The 22,241-nt window shown below is 39.7% G+C and overlaps 1 protein-coding gene across 4 annotated transcripts in view; it reads left to right on the top strand.

Moving 5' to 3' along the window:
• Positions 1-22,241, top strand: part of BEGAIN (brain enriched guanylate kinase associated) — a 157,572-nt gene that overhangs the window by 132,729 nt on the left and 2,602 nt on the right. For all 4 annotated transcript variants that reach the window (XM_015630005.3, XM_015630009.3, XM_015630008.3 and 1 more), the window contains 2 exons: positions 15,776-15,883; positions 19,520-19,603. In XM_015630005.3, the coding sequence (XP_015485491.1) occupies positions 15,776-15,883; positions 19,520-19,603 (192 nt within the window). The remainder of the gene's footprint in view (positions 1-15,775; positions 15,884-19,519; positions 19,604-22,241) is intronic.

Here is a 22,241-nt window from a genome sequence, read left to right as displayed (position 1 = left end):
TCTTGGTATATAGTTAGAACTTGCAAGGTTCTACTTCCACCTCTTCCTTCCTATTCACAAAGCACTTGAGCATCTTAAACTGCTGTTCTGATGCTGCTCCACATCTTCCAGACAATCCCCTTAGGTTTGTCTTGAAATGTCTTTTCATAGACTAGAAATGCAAATATGATTCCATCCTTCATTCTCCAAAATTAGAAAGAAGTCACCATCATTTCTACTGTATATTTAAAACACTGCTGGAGGCAGCTGCAAAGGTGGATGAAGATGAATGCAAACTGCAGAAGTCTCTTTGTGGAACTGTTTCCAGTGATTGTGGCTGGATTTAGGATTGCAAAGACACAGGAGTGAAAAAGGGAGGTATAGATTGCAGTTCCACAGCAGCAGACTGATATCATAGGACTCTAAATAATGCATCTAGAAGCTGAGTCACCTGTAGTAGGAACATTTTAGGCTGCTGCATAATTCAGGGGCTTTTGTTCCTATAAAGAATACATTCAGGTTTTCAGTTCTAAGCTTCTAACAAGTCCATGGCCACCTGACAGTGACAAATGACATGTTGTACAGTTTGAAGATCTCAGTGCATTTTTCATTTCCATTTCTCCTACCGTCCTCACACACCCATCCACCCTCATGGCAATGACCTGACACTAAGCCCCGTTCAAGGGCAGCCTTTATTCTCTCTGAGGCTGGCACAGGGTAACCCTGACAAGGACTTCCCAGGGAAGACTGGACAGACTCATAAGTCCATCCAAAGCAGAGCACCACAGCTCAAAGACCTTACAAGATGCCAAAGCCAAGGAGTAGACAGGCTGCTCTGGTGATGACCTTTGGGCACTTGGAGCACGGAGATGCCTCCAGGGTGGTTCTTACTGAGCCACAACATGCAGAGGACACGTGTCAGACTCAGCCTTCTCCAGCTAGGCAACAATCTCCTCGTGAAGCGTCAGCCAGCTTTCTGCAGGTTCTTCTGGCAGTTACTTACCTATAGAAAACAGAATTTTTATTCTTCAGGTGCAGGAATTGCTAACTGAAATGTTTATGGCATGAGCTGGATGGATCAGATGAGTGATCACAGTGGTCTTCTTGCTGGTACAGAGAAACCATTAAAAAACAAGTTGTTTTGACTGAGTTGGCTAAATTATTTATGAATGCCTGGAACTTCACACAGACAGATCTAGAGAACCTAAAATCTGCCATGGCATCTCCTGCCAGCTCTTAAGCTGCATCTTTGTTAGCTATCAAATAGCAATTAAGACATTGCTTAGAATCAACCTTCTGTATCTAATCTGCTGGAAAATATGGACTTTGAAATCCTGCCAGAGTGGTAGGAAGTGTTTCTGTACCTTCCAGTAGTGCCTAGTTTTATCACCAAAAAAGCAGTTAGCACAGGCTGTGATGAGGTTAAAATAGTACAGCTCTTCTATTGCCTTCAATGAAAGCATTTTTTTCCTCCTACCTATGTGGATTAAAATATACTTCAACAAATTTAAAATATCTATATTAAGTTATATTCTCCTAAACTGGTTTAAGATAAATTGAGAGAGAACCAACCTGTTGTTTTGCTGATGACTTTACACATTTACTGGAGCTGGATTCTGAAGCACACCAGGAGGTTTCCTGTAACCAGGAGGTTGCAGAAGGAGATTTTACAAAGTTTTCATTCAGAATGTACTGGAACTCCTTATCTCTTAGAACAACACTTGTGACTTTGGATGAAACTTGAGACTAGTGCAGAGGCATCCAACATCACTTTCTAGTTGTCAGGTTGCCTGAAGTTTGGCCTCTTACTCACCCAAAATATACTCATGGATGGGGAAAGTATTCATTTTCTTATTTTGGAGTGGCAGAACAGAAATTATATTTGTTAAGATTTAAAGATGGAGATAAAAATTAAAATAAAAGAATAAAAGAACCATTTTAACAATCAGAGATTTTGTCTAAAGCCTGGACACAAATTTCTTATCAATGAGAATCAACACAGCTCTTGAGTGTTCTTCCACATTAGCACATTTCTCTCAATAAATAAACTTCAGTAGCTGAAAATCAAATTATATCTGCACTCTTCAAGCATAAGTTGTTATGACAGGAAGTATTAAAAAAAGGACCAGTAAATTAGATGTCAATTCTGAAGACAACTAATATATGCAATGTACTACATTGTGTGGAGGATAAATTCAAACAGAAAAATGTGGAAATACAAGGTAAACAAAAGCCAATAAACCAAGTAATAAACATAAGTCATAAACCAATAGCTGAGGACAAAAATCAGACTAACTAGATTAAATATTTCACAGAATTTAAAACTGTGTTCCTAGAAATACTTTTGAACAGTGAGATGGAAGGAACCAGAAGACAATCAACAGGACCAGAAGGTTATGGGCTTTTGTAAAGTGGTGCATTTGGGTCTGGCTTCTAATCTTCAATTTTGTGGGGTCTGTTCTCTGTCAAATATGTCTCGTTTCATCCTCAACTATGATTAAAAAGAGTCTCTCTAAGTTCCTTCCTAAGATCAAAGCCCTAAGGGTTAAGCATCTCAACTGTGAGTCTATCTTTTTTCCCTTCCTCTTCTGCCAGGTTCAGGGGCCTAACATCCTGCCCAATGCTTATGTTTTCCATAAACCAGTAAAACTGTATTCTTCATGGGGAAAGAGGACTTGGTTAAGACATTAAATACCATTTTCTTAATGGCAGAGAATAGTTTACCTATAAGGCTCCCAGGGCTTTTGGTATTATTTTGGCAGGAAGGAAATAGTTGTCAAGTAATTCCAGTGTCCATGATTGAAGGACCGTCCCTAAAAGTACTGGAAAATAAACCCAAATTACCAAAAGAGAGAAAAATTAATAAATTTGAATATTGTGTGTTTACCAGAGAGTTTTGTTGTTTTCATTTTGTTTTGGAGTTTGTATTTTGCTTTTCTCTGTTTCCAGAGAGCTGTCTCTGAAAGTAAATGAATTAGTTATAAATTAAGCAACTTATATATAGCAACTTATATATAAGCAGCAACTAACTTTCAAATCAATGGCATCTGATAGACACCACAGTTAAGAAAATAAATTAAGGGTTCCAAAATTAAAGTAGGAAGTTGATTATGGACAGCTTTCATCTCTGATGTTTTCCAAAAGAAATTTTTAAAATCTCTCTATACAGCACCCAGAGATTTACTAAATGCTTCTGCTGTTGGGGTACCTCAAACCTCAAGAACAACTGTGTTGGGCAAAGATCCCCCTTATTGCCCCTCTGGCTCTGTGTAGTCCCAAGGTGCAGCAGCTCCCTCCAGACTGTACAGTAACTTTAATGTGCTTCTTGCACCAGATTTGCAAGGAAATGTCTCATTCTGACCTAACTGGGCCATTTCGTGGCACTTCAAGTCCTTGCCTTGCCGCATGAGCCAGAAAACAGAGGAGCACTTTTCCCTCTTCACTTGGCTGCCCTTAGCAGGAGGCAGAGCCCTTGTGCCACTCTTTCCTTTAAGGCTGAACATGTTTTTTACCAAAGATTGCAACCCAGCTCCCAAATTCAATGGGAACTACAGACAATGTTGAGCAATGTGTCTTAGTGAATGCTTGCAAAATCCTGCCTATAAAAAACAGGAGCCTACATAATTTTCCACCTAAGAACCATAAAAGAACCAGCTGAACAGATTCCCAGCTTCCTACTCCAAACTAAATTAGAAATATATTCTAATGTGTTAAGCTGATGTTCATTTTAAATATGACTCTGAATGTAGAGATAATTCTGAACCAGCCAAAGGGTCAAGCATAGGATGGGGAAAATAGAGGTTGTAGAAAAACACAAAGTCACAATTTATGTTGTTCAGCTGCTGGAAAGTTAAATCAGAGGAGTATAAATAATGGAAGTCAATATATTTTTATGAAAAATTTTTGAGTGAACCACAATTTCTTTTGTAAAGGCAATTGAGTAGATATATTTGGATAGTAAGATTTGACAAGTGCCACTTCACATGGTTGTGACTACTAAATAAACATGATACAATATCAAAAGCAGTTAGCAGAAGGGTTGCAGTAAAAGTCATCTCAAAAAGTAGCATGCACTGTGGTATTTCCATTTAAAAGAGTCTCTTCAGAGGGCTGGATCAGGACAGCTCCATGATTGGTACAGGTCTCAGCACAAAACAATGTTTTCAACAGTGTCCTAAAAGTAAACACAAAATTATTGCTAATAAAAAAGAGATAAAAAAGATTAGCAATGTTGTCAAATGTCGATAAGAAAATCAATTAAAATGATTAAATTTTAATTATTAAAAATCTTATGCCTTCCATAAGATGTTCTCATTTAGTCAAAATATGTTTTTCCACAGACATTTAAAAGCATAAAATCTATGAGGATGCTTTGCAGACCATAATGCAAAAAATGGGAAGGAAGAAGTATGGGAACGGGTTGTACTCTGGAAAGGAAGGACTCAGGAAAGGTCACTGGCTCGGAAAGTCAGGCTGGTTGAACAACTCCACACGAGAACCCAGCAGCAAGCCATGACAAAAATAACAAAAGTAGTATTTGTATAACCATGAGAGAAGTGAATAGAGCAGAATGACAGTTTTGCCAGTTTCAGACAAAAGTCCAGTTGGAAGACAGTGGCTGAAGTTCTGATATTGAGAATTTTTAGAGGGTCTGTAAAATCATTGAAGTTGTCAGAAAATTGGGAAGACTCAGAAGTAAAGAAGCTGCTTCAGAAAGAAACTCAGGCAGCTCACGTTGTTTAGTGCAGTGAAGAAAAAACTGACTAATATAAATGTCTTCACAGAGAGAAAATGCAGCTTTTTAATCAGACAAAACAAGTACACTCAGGATGCAGACCTGTTCAAAGGGGGAAAGTTGTTAGCACATGCAGAGGCATAGAGCTCCTGGTATCCAGGGAAAGAGCATATTCTTCATTTCTTGAGGTTTTCCCATCAAACAGGTTGTTACAATCAACTTACTGAAAGCCTGTCTCAGCTAGATTCACATGAGTTGCAAATTCTCTCCATGCTGCCCTTCCCTGGGGACAGTTACAGACCCAGAAAAGCAAGCTTCCCATGAATTATTAGATTTATGTCTTGGGAGATAGGGATTCAGTCCTTGCCTCTGCCAAACCTGATTTGTGTGCCATTGAGCTAGTTACTCAAAGTAAGCTTCATTTTACCTACTTTTGATATCTACATCCTAGATGTTTATTTTTCATGGGTATGTCTGAAGCATTTTATTATCCTCAGCATCTTTATCAGCCAGTGGAGAGAAGCAGGCACCACTGGAGAGCTTCTCCTCCAAAAAAAAATCACCATACAATGAGGAATTTCATGCTTTGAAGAAATCTCTATGCTGACTGAATGAAGGCAGGAAGGTGGCTGGCTTTGACCTGGACAATAACACCCCTGACATAAATAAAGGAAGGTTTTCTTTAGACTCTTCTCAAGAGGATATTAATATTTCTAAGCTGCTGTGAAAATAATACCTTAGAGACTTAATAATATTAGGAAATATATGAATAGCTATAATAAGTGGAATTTAGAAATCACAGTGTTTTCAAATTTTTGCCAGGCTCCAGGGCAAAAAAGAAACTGAATCTGGGGATGTCATTGGAAAATATTTAAACTGTGAGCCAGATCTTTGAATGCTATGGAAAAATACTGAGGATATTGAATCCCTGTACACTTTTCTTAATGGAAAAAAATAGTTTAAAATATCTCTTTCCCAAATAAAGGCCTTTTCAATTTTGAAGGGTTATTTTTGGTCCGTCTGGCTTTCAGGATGGCCAAAGCTGTGCCAGCACAGCTGATGGGGTCATGAACTGTTAAGTGGCAGCAAAGGCCTTTTAAATGAGATTCACTACTGAAAATAAAAAAATTATGGTGTTACAGTATAACTCAGGTTAGTTAAGGAGGCAAATGAAATTTCAGTAAAGCTCTGAAATGGCACAGAGGAGTGCTGATTGAAGACAGCTGATCTCATGACATGAAACAAAGGTTGTGACATTTCTCTCTATCAAAAGGTAGTCTCTCCCATCCACACAAACTCTGGAGGCAACAGCTAAAATGACCACCCTGAATACCAACAGAAGAAACACATGCAGTGAGTTTCCTATCTGCTTGTTCATAAAAATATATCCATCTTTAATTTTCTTTGGATTTGATCCCAGCAGTCAGATGGGAAGGAAGTGTTGCACTTCCCTTATAGTAAAACTTAATCAGTTACAGCAAGCAATCCATTCTGCAGCCCTTCCTTCTGCCAGGGGAATTTACTCCTCAAGCACTAGTGAGCAGGAACAGTGTCCCCATGGTGGGGATCAAATGTGGCTCTATCCAGCAAAGCCTCCCATCACCAGAACCTGCAGCAAGCACCGCTCCTGCTCTCTGGCACAGCCCCACCTGTCCCTCCCTGCCGGGTTCCTCAGCAATTCCAGTGTCACAATTAAATTCATATTAAAAATAACTACAACAACCCCCAAACTGCATTACGGGACAAAGACTTGAGTAACCTACTAGCAGGGTTGGAAGCAATAGTCTGTCTTTGTTCAAGGAATTTACATAGTGGCTGTATGTTTCCTTTTTTTTTTTTTTTTTTGCAATAGTTATTTAATGTAGTCATTATACTTGGTTACAGCAGTTTGAATTGGGAAGCTGCCAAAAGACACTATTTATCAGGGTCTGAGGGGCTGGCTATTTGAACTGAGTATTTTATTTTCATGGATCTCCCCTGCTTTGCCTTGGAAAGAGCTTATAGGGATTTTCTCAAAATGTTCTCAAGGATCTGGGATTGATTGGGGTGGAGGTGGAAACACCAAACCTTAAATACCTTTACCCAATGTGAGATTTCACAAAGTAAATAGCAGAGATATATTTTAATAAAAAGATGAGAGACTAATTCACACAGAAAAGGCACGAGTACATTATGTTTATCCCCTGTACTACACTTAAAATATTTCAGACACCTTACCAAATCTTCCCAATCAATATCCCAGTGGATGTTTAAATGTAGATTAAACAGATATAAGAGACTAGGGGAACAGAAGATAAAGACATGCACACACTGGACATATTTAGAAAGATCAAAATGCACAAGAGGAAGAGCCCAAGATGTGGAGTAGTGAGGAGAGAGAAGCCTAAGGTATAACAATAATGCAGCAATAATCCTAAGAGCAGGTTTGCCATTGTGACAAGCTCTGTGGGGAGGGCAGAGCTGCTGGGCTGGCTCTGGGCTGCTCAGGGTCCACCAAACAGGGCTTGGGCACAAATCCAGCTCATCACTGGTCTTCACTGCAAGAATGGATTCTGTGCACTCAAGTGCAAGGGTGAACCCAGAGAGGAAAAGTCAGTACTGCCACAGGACTCTGATATATCAGAGAAAAATTTTCTGAGAAAGTACTTTAGCTCCCAGGAGAGTATTTAGATAAAACATTATTTTAGTCACAGGGGGAAAGGAAGGGACTTCAAGTTTTCTTCTACATAACTGTAATTATTAAAAGAAAGTGTCAAAAGGTGACAGGAAATGTGAATTTCAAAATTCTTAGAGGAGAACAAATTATTAAAAAGTACTGTAAATAATCTAACCCTTACTGTTTTTATTTGGTTGGGAAATTGTCCCTGTTTAGGTAGTCAACTCTAATTAGAATTCTCTTCCATATTAAAATAATCTGCAATTAATATGAATGAATATTCCAAAGTTCAGAATATGACATTTTTCCTCCTAGACCATTTTACTTCTTTACTCCTACAAATTAATGCCACCTCCTCTTTCTAGACCATCTAAGTAGTTCATTTAAGTAGTATCCAGTCCCCAGTAATTTCTCCATTTCCACAGAGGAGCCTTTGTGGTTGGAAAGTGTGTGTGTCAGCCCTTACAGTGACAGCTTCAAGCTACAAGAGCCTACCTTGTGTGGCCTGCAGCAGTGGAACTTCTCCTTTTCCACCCATTCACACAACTTTTTCTCTTGCAAAATATTTTGCTGCTTGCCACTAGCTCAGCTGAAGTCTTCATTCCTTTCATTTCAGTATTCATCTCAGTATGACCATGTAATTATTTTAAATTATTTTGCTGAGTTCCTAGGAGGAGTTAAAATTAAATTAAAAAAAAAAAAAATTAAGCTGTGGGCAAGGACAGAAAATCCAGTTTCTTCCTGAGCCAACCCAAGGGTCATATATTTGTCACTTTCTTTTATCCCATGCATTCATCATAAGAAAGGCCTGTCACATTGGAATAATGTTCTTGCCACTATCTTCTTTATGTGGAAGGACTCCAACATGACATGGATTTTTGCAGTAGGTATAGCCTAAGGCAAAAGACACATCAACAACATATTTTCTCTGACCTGCCCAGAAAAATGGGTATTTTCAAATCCATAGTGCCATATATTTGTCTCTGAAGAATGCAACCTTGGCAGCTTGGCAACAGAAAATCACTTTAAATAAATATCTAATATTCTTTAGGATAAATATAATGAATTAGTCATTGCTCCTTACCATAATGTAGCAGCATTCCTGAAAGCCAGGCTCTATTAGCATTTTGAAGAGGTATTGAGACAAGGATGGGTGTTCTGGGGATTACTGCAGTGGGAAGTAAAGATGAGACAGTGGTAGATGATGAAGTGCAATCAGGATGCTGCCACAGCCTCTGAATCCATCCCTACACATTCCTGCAGGTTTTTTGTAACTTGATAAATAATTACCTCATAAATCTGCTAAATATTTGGCTCTTTTCCTCTTTTGCTTGTAAAGATGCGCATTTTTAAATAGACTTGTGGGTTCAGTGAATCTGTAAGTGAACAGCTCCTTTGGATACTCATTTTACTGCTAAACCAAAATAAGATTGTTATGCAAAGAAGTAAAACTAAAAATTAAATGTTGTTTTCATGCCGCATTTATCAGCACCAAATCCTGCACCCCAAGGATCGTGTCATGAACTGGTATCAGTTGATACAACCTCATTATTCATGGAAAAGTCTTTCGTTATTATTTGCTCTTCTGATCTTGTCAGTTCATTCTTTTTATTACAGCTCCTGCCCATGGGTGCAAGTGAGTGTGAGCAGGGGATACCCGCTGCTCTTCACTGGCAGATAAACTCACACAGAGCATCCATAAACAGGCACAGACACATCACCTGCCATAAAAACATGAAGATCTGCAGAGCAGAAACTGACATGCTTAAAATCAGGAATTAGTGCAGAGAATATCCAGTAATTCCTGCAAATCTAAGCCATCTTTTGCTTCTTTAGGAGCCAAATAAAAACAAAGTTATGCACGTGGTCTGCAGGGAAGTACTGCAAATAGAGCAGCTCTTAACTTTCGGAGTTACAGGAGGAAAAAAGATTTTATTTCCACCACATTTCTCATTCTTGTTTTCTTTATCTTGTTGGCTATAACCCTGGCCTAGCCAAGCCCACAACCACATATGTTTCTATTTATCTGCTTACAAGGAGTCCCTTGGTTTTGAACACTGCTTTGCTCAGCTGAGACCATGACACACCTGCATGGGAAGAAGAGTGCGCCTAAGCTTGAAATAATCCACATTAGTACCCTCTGCAACAGTGAAAAGTTTCCACACCTGGTGGGAGAGACCACTGCATAATCTCCCAATCTTCCATTCCACAAAGACTGCCCATTTTTATTAATTTCTCACCAGGATGCAAGATATGTACAGACAGATGCTATAAAACAAATTCATCCTCACTCATCACTGAACTATCACTGAGAGTGCACAGGCCATCAGGGGGCCCTTTCTCCTTGATAGATAGCACACTCACATCCTCCATGACCACTGTAATTATCAGCAATAACTTGATGTTGCATCACTGACTCCAGAAGAAATGCATTCACATGCACTGAGTCAAAACTGGGTCAAATCAAGATTGTTTGAAGTCCTGATGGAATACCAGCGTAAAACATAAGTGAACTTGTGCCATATTTCATGCTTACTTGATCTGGATTTTATTAGGACCTAAAGATGCATTAGTTATTTATGAAATCATATCTCCATAACAATTACAGTATTTACTTCTTTGTAAATATCAGCATTTGCTAATAACAGAAATTTAAACTATTATATCATAACCACCCAGTTACAGCAGTCCAGTGAGATGTGGTAGCCCTACATTACAGAGCTCACAGAAGGACAAATGCTTGAGGTTTGAAGGCACATCTGGGCATCATCTGCTTCAAACTCCCTGCTCAAACACCTACAGCAGGTCATCAAGGTCCATGTCCAGGCAGTTCTTTAATATCTCCAGGAGTGGAAACTCCACAATATCTCTGGGCAACCTTTTTCAGTGCTCAGTCACCCTCAACAGTTAAAGAGTTTTCTGTGTTCAGATGGCACTGCTTGAGTTCCATGTGCTGTGCCACTGGTATTGTGCCCATTGCTTCTTGTCCTGTCAATGGCACCTCTGAAGAGAGCCTGGCTCTGTCCTCTTTGCACCCTCCCGTTGGATATTTATCCACATTTGATGAGATCCCACTCAAGCTGACTTTTCTCCAGGCTAAACAGTTCCAGCTCTCTCAGTCTTTCCTCAGAACAGAGGTGCTCCAATCCCTTAATCTTCTTCTTAGACTCTCTTCACTAAGTCTTTCTCCACGTGTACTGAGGAACCTGAAATGGACACAGCACCCTGGGTGTGGCCACAGCAGAGCTGAAGGGAGGAATCATCTCCCTCAACTAGCAGGGAGCACTGCCTAGTGCAGCCCAGAGTTACCTTTGGCCTTTGCAGCAAGGAAACACGCTGGTGGCTTGTGTTCAGCTTGGTTTCCACCAGGGCCTCTCACTCCTTTTCTGAGTAGCTGCACTGTATTCTGGGCTGCCCCAAGCACACATCGATACAAGGGGCTGTTCCTCCATAGGTGCAGCATTTTGCACCTCTCCTTGCTGAAATTCACGAAGTTCCTGTCAGGCCCCTTCTCCAGCTTGTGAGGTTGGAGGGTAGCACCAGCTGCTGCTGTACCAACCACTCCTCCCAGCTTGTCATCTTCAACTGCTCCGTTTTGTCCTTCAGAAGATGATTTCAATGAGGTTATAAAATATACCATAAATATTATAAAATATCACCATAAAACATACAGACTTTGTTTTGAAAGTCTATCCCCACTTGTATAGTCAGCACTTGTTTGCTGGCTACAATCCACAGAACAGTATTTTCCACCCTGTATTTTCTTAGCAGGTACCTTAAAGCATAAGCAGTGAAAAGATTCACTTCTGGTCTAAGAGAAAAGTATTGAGTTAACAGTCTTACACTGGTCCACAAAGGTGGGGAATTTCTCCTGTCAGAGTGTTGTGTTGCTCCTGGACAAGTAGAATAGTAGAGAAAAAAAGGGAACAAAATTCTACCTGCATTCCTCATCCAAAAACATTGTAGTAAACCTTTTCCAAGGCATTCAGGATGGAATTCCAGTATCACTGTGGTGGTATTTGTAACAGAAAAAATCTCTCCCTCTCTTTTTGTCTGTCATTTGTGCATTATTTATTAAGTATTTCCAAAGGAATACTGCTGGCCACTAATACCCTGCTGGTCAGTACTACCATTACATTATTGTCACTGTAGCATTCAAATTTCATTCCACAGAAATGTTCCTTACAGGAACATCACGATTTACTTTGCCATGTTTGAAAAGTCTGACATTTCCACAGACCAGCACCTCCCAGTTGCAAATCTGAGGCTGCTTTCCAAAGGTCTCTACACATCAGAGCTCCCACAGGACAGCAGAGATGACAGAAAGCAGCCAAGCCTTGACTAATAGGCTGAAACTGCTTTATGGTGGACACCCTCCAGCTGCTGGAAAGCAATGAAGGGAGACAGAAACTTTACCAGAGAGAGAGAGAACTTTTAGCCTGCCCAATTCTGGTGAAGGACTGGAGTAGGAAACTTTATGGATCCACTAATATGTAAGATAAGATCTTTTCATCCAGCTTTTTTTACCTTTTTGTTACTTTTAAAAATATACTTATCTATTAATTATTTCATGCTGAATCAACCTACCAAGATTCTTTTCACCCCACTTATATCACAGATTTCAGATGCAGGGACTAGATGGCACCAAACACTTTTGAAAGCATCTACTTATATTTTTATGGATCTATAAATGAGGGATGTTTTCACAATGATAGATAGTAATTATAAAGAAGGCCCCAAGATTCCAGACAGAGATTATATATTTTATTATATAATTTGGTTCCTTTGTGAAGAACATATATTCAATCCCTTCCTCAGATCTGATAAGGAAGCACTGAAGGTCATGCTAAATCCAAGACAGGAGCAGGGTGCCCTCAGCCAAGGTGCTGTGATTGCTGGAGTCACCCAGCAGAGCCAATCTGATCTGACTCAGATGTGGGCACATGACTGTTGTGTTAGTCAGACACTGGGGAGCTGCATTCTCGTGTGCTGGCTCTGTGTCAAGGGATGAGGGGTGCAGCAGGGGCACAGAGCTGACTCAACAAAGATTTCTGAACCAGGATCCACCAGTCACTCAGCCCACTGCAGTCTGTAGCTCTGGCATTTTGGAGTGGACTTCAGGAGCCCTCAGCCCAGCTGCAAGCTATTGGCATATCAATAACACCACTGATTTAATTCACTACTGTTCTGAGAGATAGGGGATTAGCACCTGCAGAGCAGAAAGCAGTGCCAAAAGGAGGGAGGAGGGGTCACCAGCCTTATGGAAGAGTAGGAGGACCAAGCTTCTATAAGCTACCAGAAATAGAGGGATGTGCCAAAAGTGGTTACAAGTAAAATAAGCATTTATATTTGTAACTCATGATCATAGCATTGATATTATGATTCCCATCCTCCTTTCATGCCTCTCTGGCAATCTGATGCTGAAAATATGATTGCTTGACTGCAACTGGAGACTCAAAATTGCAGCCCCCAGTGACCAGCAATCCTTCTAATGCAGTGATCCAGCACTACCATACTGCCTCTTCCAGCTGCAGTGTTCTCCATAGGTGGTGTCAGGATTAAGCCTTTGTCCTCTTGTTGCCAACACTGCACCACAATAATTCTGGCTGAAGCCCTGAACTTCCAAAGATGGACACACAGTGTGTGGCCAATAGGCCAAAGGATTTCCGTGTCCTGCCCACCTTCAGGCTCATTGAAAAAGACTCTTTGTTCATGTCAATGACATTGATTTCAAGAGAAAGATGTGTAGTAATAATGGTAGAGAAGTTTGGGACTGGCCTTTCCTTCTTATTCCCCCTTCTCCACAGCATTACTGAGGTGTTTATTTGGTGTCCACCTGCTGACCTGTATAGTATAAATTTGAACTGAGGCAAGTTTTACAGCTTAACAAATATAGAATATCTTTTAAAGTCACACTTGAGCAGATGCGAAGTCTGGGAAACGTCATCCAAATGTTATCATAAGTGAAATAAAATTAAATCATAATTCAGCCAGATTCAGCATTACTCAAATGCAGGGGAAAGTAATACTTTCAATGCCTGAATCTGCTGCCTTTTATTAGTTTCTCTCCTGAAAACTATAAATCCTTGATCAGATATCCTCTCCTGAACAGCAAAATAGAATAAGTTCAGTTTGGCTAGGCAAGAGCAACAGTTACTGAGATCAGAGAGATTTAGAGCAACAGAGTTCCACAAATCAGCTGTGCTGGCATGACAACTTATCATACTAGGACTGATAAAATCTTCCATAGAAATGGTTATTTGGAAGATTATGTCTGTACTCAGTGGACCTGGATCCTTCAAAAGCATGAAATGACTTAGAAAATTGAGGGGACATATTTTTTGTGGATACTTAGGTAGTCACTTGTCTATCTCATTACACAGCTAAATACCTCTGAAAATGTAATCTTCAGTCACTATCTCAAAGGAGACAGATTTTTAGAGGTGCACAGATGGCCAGGAGGTTTACAGAGTGCCTGGTTGTTTAGTTCACTATAAAATCAATGAGAGTTAAGGGTCTCATATAAAACCTCGTTGATCTGCCTAATTAAAAAACACAGCCCTGTGTCTGGTTAAATTCAGAAAGGTTGGAGCCTCTCAAGCTCTCAAAGCTGCACTTTGGCCTTCTGTGAGGTAGTGCCCAGGCAGGAGTGCCTGATCAATGGGAATGAGGAGGGGAGAGGTGCCAAGGCTGAACCAGCCTCCAGACACAGCTGGACTGTCAGGACAGAGGGGAACAGCAGGGAACAGACAATCCATAGAAAACTGACACTAAAATAGGCCAGTCCAGGCCTTCACAAAGACACTTCAGTCATACCTGCACAGTTTAAAGCAAGCTGTGGGTTTACTTAGACCATTTGAGAAGGTGTTTCTCTTTAAATAGCAGCTTAGGATGAGAGCTGCCACTTCCAATTTAATCACCCTCCTTTAATGCAGGCTGGTGCTTTACAGCTGGATAATTAACCTTGATATTCATTCGGACTTCAAAACACCCAATTCCCATTGCTGTCAATTAGCTGATGATGTCAAGTGTGTGTTGATAGAAGATTTTTGTGTGACCCTAGCAATATGGCATTTGGGAAATTTCAGTCCTTCACAGCTAAAAATGGGACGTGACATTCACAGAAGCACAGAATGGTTGAGGTTGGAAAGGACCACTTCACTTCTAGTGAAGTAGATCCACTAGATCCACTTGGAGATCTAGCCCAAGCTCCCTGCTCAAATAAGGTGCTCTGGAGCACTTGACTCAGAATTGTGCCCAGGGAGATTTTTAATATCTCCTCAGCCTCTAGGGGCACCCTGCTCTATTGCTCAGCCACCCTCACAGCACAGCATTCCTTCCTCATATTCAGGTGAACTTCCCATCTTCCAGTTTCCACCTGTTGCCTCTTGTCCTATTGCTCAGCACCACTGGGACTGGGAATTTGTCACTGCATTGAATTCACTAAACAAAACAGAAGTATATTAGGGTTTACCCTATTTCCTGCTCCTATGGCAATGCACCTTTCTAATAAACCCTCAAGGTAATTTTTAAATCTTCTTGTTGCAACTCTGAGTGCACAGAGGATGCCTTGATCTCAGAGCACTCAGAAGCCACCATACTTTTTAACACCAGTGTAAGGCTGGAGGCAGGGTTATAAATGACTGGTTCACAATGGTTCTTGATATGAGAGGCAGTACAATAAACTCTGAGTATCAAAATGAGACAAAATGTGGGAAGGGCCAGTGACATTTCATTCTTGCCACTGATTTCTTTGTATTTATAATAAAGAGTTACTAACGAGATTAAATTATTGGGTGGAAAGAAATTGGAATCTGACTGTTTTCCTGATATGCCACAGTGGGTTGTGTTCTGCTAATGAGTGTTAACCCTGCAATCAGGTAAACATTCACCTTGAGAAATGAACAACCTTAATCAGGGCTTTTAAATCAGCCTGAACAGTCAACAGCTGAAATTAAATTGGCTCAAACACAACTGCTTCTCTTTTTAAATATTGTTCCTCCTTCCTTATGAGGATGGGAAATAATAGCATAAGTGAAGCATTCTTGTAGTAAAAGAGCAGCTCCAGTCCCTTCCATATCAGAGACCCTGTCCTGTGACTAAGAAAGGATGTATTGACTGATGCTCAATACACTGCTTTTTGCACAGGCTAACGAGAGCCTTTTGTGAAGGTTCCTAATGTGAACTCAATCTGACCTCCATATTTCCAAAGGACTTTACCTCATCTCCTAAGTACAAATAGAAAAATAACAAAGAAAATAAATAAGGAGGGGCAGGAAGAAAGAAAAAAGAAGTGTTGGTCTGTTGTGCTTTTCTCTGGATTTGAGAATGACATCAACCTGTGGGCCTTTATCTGAAATATTCTGACAATAGAAAAAACACTGACAACTCCATTTTCTACACAGGGTCAGCATTATGAAGAGGAAAAACGGGCTTTGAGCCATGAAATAATTGCACTCAATAATCACTTAATAGAAGCCAAGGTGACGATAGATAAGTTGTCAGAAGACAATGTAAGTATTTAATTATGTGACAGTATTCATTTTGGGATTATATTCTGAAAAAAAATTCTGTCTTGCACTTCCCATGAAATTTTAGAGAAATATTTTATTTGTATAAAATGTAACTTGTTACCTCAACAGTTAAAGTTTATATTTGTTTGTTTGTTGCCATCATTTTGTAAATCCAGTTCTCGTTATGCTATGGAGTTGTGATGAGACTTTTCACTGATATTTTTTTCCTTATGTCTAGCCTGAAACTTATGAAGAAATACCCTAAGAAGTGGCAATATTCCCACACTGATTTTGCCATCAGTACAGTAAATTGGTTCAAGTACATGGTCAGAGCAGTTGCAGGGACACATGTGGAGTGGGGACACATCAGAAGGATTTTAGGCACAGTGTAGAGCCCTGCATTTCCTCGGTTCTTTGATCTTTTGGTCTTTTCTCACCAAAAAGGCCAGCACAAGCAAGCTCTGCCAGCAGAAGGCAGGACTGACCCAGCCTGGTCACTCAGACCACTCCTGCAGGGAGCAGGAGCCAGGCTTTGCCCAGCAGTTGCTCATGTGTAAAAATGTACCTGTCTCTGTGTGGGACAACACAGGGAACATCTCTGGCAATTGTCACCCTCCATCTCATTAAACACTGCTGAAAAATGGCATGAGTTGTGCAGCTGGCAACACGCTCATTAAATCCTTCCTGAGACAAACCTACAAAGACAGCAAAGAGAGGAATACTGCAGACATTTAGTTCATTATTGTGCCATTCCTTCCACATTTAATAAAAAATTCATCTACAGAAGACATGTTTCTGTTAGCACTTATTTTCCAGCATCTTATGTTCAATCTTCCCATATTTCACATTGACTCTTAATCATAGCTGGGAGCATTTGATCTCATTAAAATGCCTGTTGATGTGAACTCTGCCTGTGCAATTAACAGCTTTCCGACTGAAACAAAAACTTCCCAGTTTGACCCCTCACTTTTATAGAAGTTGAGTTGAAAGAAGAGTTACTTCATAACTCTAACAGCTATAAGTAATCGAGTGTGGTAAAAGTAATGGGTTACATCCAGGTTTTGGAAGCACAGATATACCTCCAGACTAATTCAGCTGAAATCAGTGGAGTTATTTCTGACTTAAAGTAGAGGTGGAAAAAAATTGCAGAACTCTCCCTTTAAGAATGCATGCATTTATATTACTTCATGGAGTCAGGTTTGAACCCACATTTGAAGTGTTTTCAGTATTCATAGTTTTACTCTCAGCACTAGAATAAGGTCCAGAGGCCTCAAATAACAGTACCACTCCTTCAGACTTGAGGTTGCTTCATGAACAAAGTTCTGCCCTTGCAGGGCTTGAGAAAACTGCATGAAATTAAGTCAGGGGAGGTTTAGGTTGGACATGAGGAAAAGGTTCTTCACCCAGAGGGTGTCTGGGCACAGGAAGGGGCTCCCCAGGGCAGTGCTCACAGCCCCAGCCTGACAGAGCTCCAGAAGTGTTTGGACAGTGCTCTCGGGCACAGGGTGTGACTCTTGGGGATGGTGCAGGGCCAGGACTTGATGATCCTTGTGGGTCCCTTCTAGCTCAGGATAATCTGTGGTTATGTGTAGTATCACTAATCAGAGTAAAGCTTATATTCCAAATTTTAAAATAAAGAACTACAAAACAAACCACTAATATTATATCTAATAAGTAGAGAAGTGATAAACTGAAGAATCCCACATGGGGAGAATGTTTTTGTCTCAGCAATACTTCTTTCTTCAATTATATTTCCCCTCTCTCTTCTGACAGAAATGTAAAATGACACTTTTGATACAAAACCATATTTAAAACTGTGGGAAACACTTCTGGCATTAATTGCCAGTTCTAGTTGCCACAGATATGGCTGGTTTCCATTCAGGCAAACAAAGGAGAGAAAGTCACTCCAGTCACATGGCTTGGCCCAGCAGGTTGAGAACAAAGTACACGTGGCACATGTAGCTCACATGTAATTTTTCTGTAGTAATTTTTAAAGCTGCTAAAAATAGAGTGTCAGAAATGCTTTTTGTACTCTCCATGACAACTGCTGCGCAGAAAGAGAGGCACAGAGCTTTTAAAGAAAGGATTAGGTTCTGGAGAGATAGCATTTTTGTGTGCCTGGAAATGCCATATGGGACTTGGGGCACCTGTCTGTGCTAGACATTGTGCTGTATATTGTGCAATATGTATTGGGTTTCACGTGCAAGTGACATTTCAAAATCACATGCACATGCAACAGATTTTACTTCTAAATTGAATTCTTGGGTTCTTTTTCAGGAATAAAAACATTGTGTCCTAATATAAAATTTGAGACCCACATAAATGAATGTCTCCCCAGTACATTTGAGGCAGAAGGGGCATGTATAAATTCTTACAGGGAAAAAAAATCACAAAACAAAAGTGCCTAAAGGTCCTTGAATATTAAAATATATGAACTGATGTTCACAGGACAACTCCATCCCTCAAAGACTCACAAGAATGTCTTGTTACATCTCTTATTACAGAATATCTTAAAATGGTATTTTAAAACAGAGGAAATATCCTTTTCACAGAAAATTTCTTTATCAGTTTTTAAGAGAATTAATGGAGTCATAAAAATTGGCACGCAATAAAATTATAACATTAACATCAGAGAAAATCCAAATCATATCAGTACTCCACACCTTTTGTCTATGAACACATATTAATTTTTACAGATTAACACAGCCCAGTGCACATAGCACTTTCATGCTTTGTATATCTCATCTCTTCCCACCTATAAAGTCAACTTCTGAAGCCAACCTTGGTTTTAATGCAACTAGATGAGGAAAAGGAAAAACAAAATACAACCCTTACCTTCAGGGAGCCAGAGATACTGGTTGAAGGATACAGTTACACAGTCATGTGTCCTAAATTAAATTTTGGTGAAGGGCAAATCCATGTGCTGAATTTTCCCATTAAATAGGCTGTGGGAGCCATTCAATACAAAGATAGTATAAGAAGCTCTCTTAAATTCTCTCCTTCCCTGTGTGGAATTCTCACGGTAATTTCTTGCCCAGTGAAAATATTCTGTTCTGCAGCATCAAATATTTGCAGTGAGATTTAATATATTTCTATAGCTGCATTCTGCAAGATATTAAAGGAGCCAGGAAGCATTGAGAAATATCAAAAGGAGAGTCTCCCTTTTTAAAAAACTAATACAATGTATATTTCTGTAATGAATTTTTCCCACAGTCTCATAAGATTATTTTAGCATTTTAGTATTTAATACCAGTCTGGATGATACCCAGTAAATTTTTTCTTTTTTGCTTAAAAGATCATGGTTTTTTAGCCTTCACAGTACCATGCATGTTAACCGTATAAAATTCAGTTCTTAATGGTAAGCACCTATCTTCTGAAATGCAGATCACTGCTCTGTTGTAACAGGTCTCAAAAATTTATTCTTAGTATTTTTATCAGCCCTCACAGAGCAAAGGGGGAAAGATCTCTGGTTTGTGCAAGAAAAAACAAAGCATTTTAATTTCTTTAGAAATTAAAGGATGCTCCAAATCTCCCCAGATAGAATTTTGAAAAGATTGATCAGGCATGGGAGAAAGGCTGAGAGCCACAAGTACTTTGCAGATTTTAAAGAAGAGGTTATTTTTTGTTTTCTTCCAGGAGCTCTACAGGAAGGACTGCAATTTAGCTGCTCAGCTTCTCCAGTGCAGCAAGAACTATGACAGGGCACATAAACTTTCAGAGGTAATGTGACCAAGCTTGCTCAAGACATAAATATTGTATGGAAAACAGGCTATTTTGCATGTATCAATTCCAGAATTTGTTTGCCCTTAAGGCTTTTATTCCTCCACACCCTCCTTTAAGCCACGGGAGGCCTCGTGCACCTGCTGGTGTTTCTCCTATCCAGTAGAATGGGCCTGCACTGATTGCCTGTAAAACAAAGGTTTAAACAGCACTGAAGTGCTGTGAACTCCAGAATGTAAAATGCTGTGCAGGAGCAGTGGGGTGAGAGCAGGGAAATAGCGAGTTACAGGCGTCAGAGATTCTGATATAATCAATTTTCTTCCTGAAGCTATTTTCCAGTCCAGCTAGTTTCCAAACCCAAATTTTAAAATGGACTGCCAGAACAAATATCTTTTTCTAAAGAAACCAGAGCACCAAATGATTGATTTCCAAGGTGTAAACTTTAATTAATAATCCTCTCTTCCAAGGAAACGAGAAATAGGCTCCTTAAAGGGGAGGTAAATATTATCTTAGTAAACAAGACAGTTCTTTAGGGATCTAGGCCCTGCACCAAAGCAATAGCACCTTCCTCACATATATTGCTTCAGTGAAGGTTGCAGAGCCTTTCCTTCATCACTCCCATCAGGTCAACATCCCCCAAATGGCCTCTCTTGTGCAATTCTGCAATGGAATATTCCAAAATTAAATTTGGAATGTAAAAACCATCCCTAAGTCGGTAGATGGCTTCAGAGCACTGAACAACCCTGGTAAACAAAGATGGAGCAAGATTCTTCTGTGCAACAGGCAATGATTATATGGAACAGAGACAGAACTTCCAAATAAACCATTATCTTGGTCCTGTTATTTATTCTTGTTAACTGACTTCCCTTAGCAAGTTGTATCAAGGAATTATCATGGCATTACTCACACTTGAAAACACCCTACCTCTTCTAATTAGTACCTTAAAAGCCTTTAATTGTTCATCTGCAGAGAACTATCACAAATGCAAGATCTCCCCACAATTTCCCAGACTGTCATATACTCAGTTAAATAGGCAGTCTCCACTCATAAGTCCAAGCATTGATTAATTTAGCAAATATGAATGTGCTGTCACAGCCAATAAATTCTTTACAAATGCAAATATTGCCCAATGTTATCCAGAAAGCTAAACTGTAGTACAATATAGTACTGTGATAGCAGTATCATTTTGGTAATTCCAGTTTCCAGTGCAATGCCCACAAAATAAAGTTCTTTTTAACACATATCATAATCTTAATAATGTATATAAAATAGATCAAACAATGGTGCTACAGGATACTAAAATAAGAGCTGTCCCATACAGCATTTCCACATTAAATTGACTGTAAATTACTTTCCTCATTTCTATGGCAATTTACACCAGGCCTATTTTACAACCTGTTTATTCAATCTTTGTTGCATCTGTACTTACTATGACTAATGTTGCTGTCTGCCAGCAGACTGGCAATATCATTTATTTCCAATGGAAGACATATGAGTTAATTAGCAACATAATGATTAATCCAAAATATCCTGGAAGGTTTGTTGGTTGAAAAAACACTCGTCCTACTACAAATAACAAGAATGCCATTTCACTACATGACATATTTTGAACACAGTGAGGTTTGGGGACAAAACCAGCTTTAAAAACTTCCCAATTAAGCTCAAAGAGGATCTCCATATCTTACAAAATAAGAGCCCATGACAAGGAGCAGGCACCTTAAGCTTCCTTTCACAAAAATAAAGGGGAGGGGGAAAACTACATTTGTATTTGTAGTGTTCTTTCCTCTAGAGGAACAAATTTAAGGAGGAAGTGAGATTGCTAAGGTCATAAGGCTAAGCACTGATTATTTTGTAAAGAGAAGCTTTATTTCTAGTTATAAAAATAAAATGCTGAGTAAATCAGTGTTCATCCCAGCACTGAAGGGATAAATTCCCAAGTGGCATAAATCAACACGAGTATCAAAGGAGCCATCATAATCACAAGCTCAAAACTTATTTCAAACCCAAATTCTGATTTCCAGCAAGAAATACTGAGAGACAACCTCTATAATATTGCTGTCTGATCACTGATAGAGATCTGAAGTGACAAGGCAGATAAAATTGGACATGAAAGCATGCTTGGTGATACCTGAGTAGGTTTCACCAAGGAATCTCGTCTCCCTCTCTCTCTCTCTTTTCTGGTCCACATGACAGAATGGCAGGTGAAACCACCATCCACAGCCCTCAGCCTGACTTTCTAAAAAAAAAACCTACATGATTTCTGATACATAATAGACTTATTAATTAGTCAGATTAATTGTGTCACAGGAATCACAATGTGAATTCAGGTCTTAGTGCTTATTTCTGTCAGTGTGTTAGAGCACATTGAGGCTTTTGTGGGTGGTCGATCTGACAAGCAGTGTCCAACTGAAGGGGCAAGGAAGCCAGCTTGATCTGCTTCTTCCCAGCACAGGAACAATCCTGTCACAGCAGCCAGTACCACTTCTAGAAGTGTTAGTCAGCTTTTCTGCATCTTCAAACAGCATTGTTTATCAAATGTGATGCTGGGGGGCAGGAGCCAATTTGGCATGGGGTTGTAGGCAAGATGAGCTTGAGGAAAGGCAAAAGAAGAACAGAATAAATCTGATCTTTTCCTCCT

Source organism: Parus major, chromosome 5, assembly GCF_001522545.3.
Source record: "Parus major isolate Abel chromosome 5, Parus_major1.1, whole genome shotgun sequence".
In the NCBI taxonomy this organism is placed as follows: domain Eukaryota; kingdom Metazoa; phylum Chordata; class Aves; order Passeriformes; family Paridae; genus Parus; species Parus major.
This window is presented reverse-complemented; position numbering and strand designations above follow the sequence as displayed.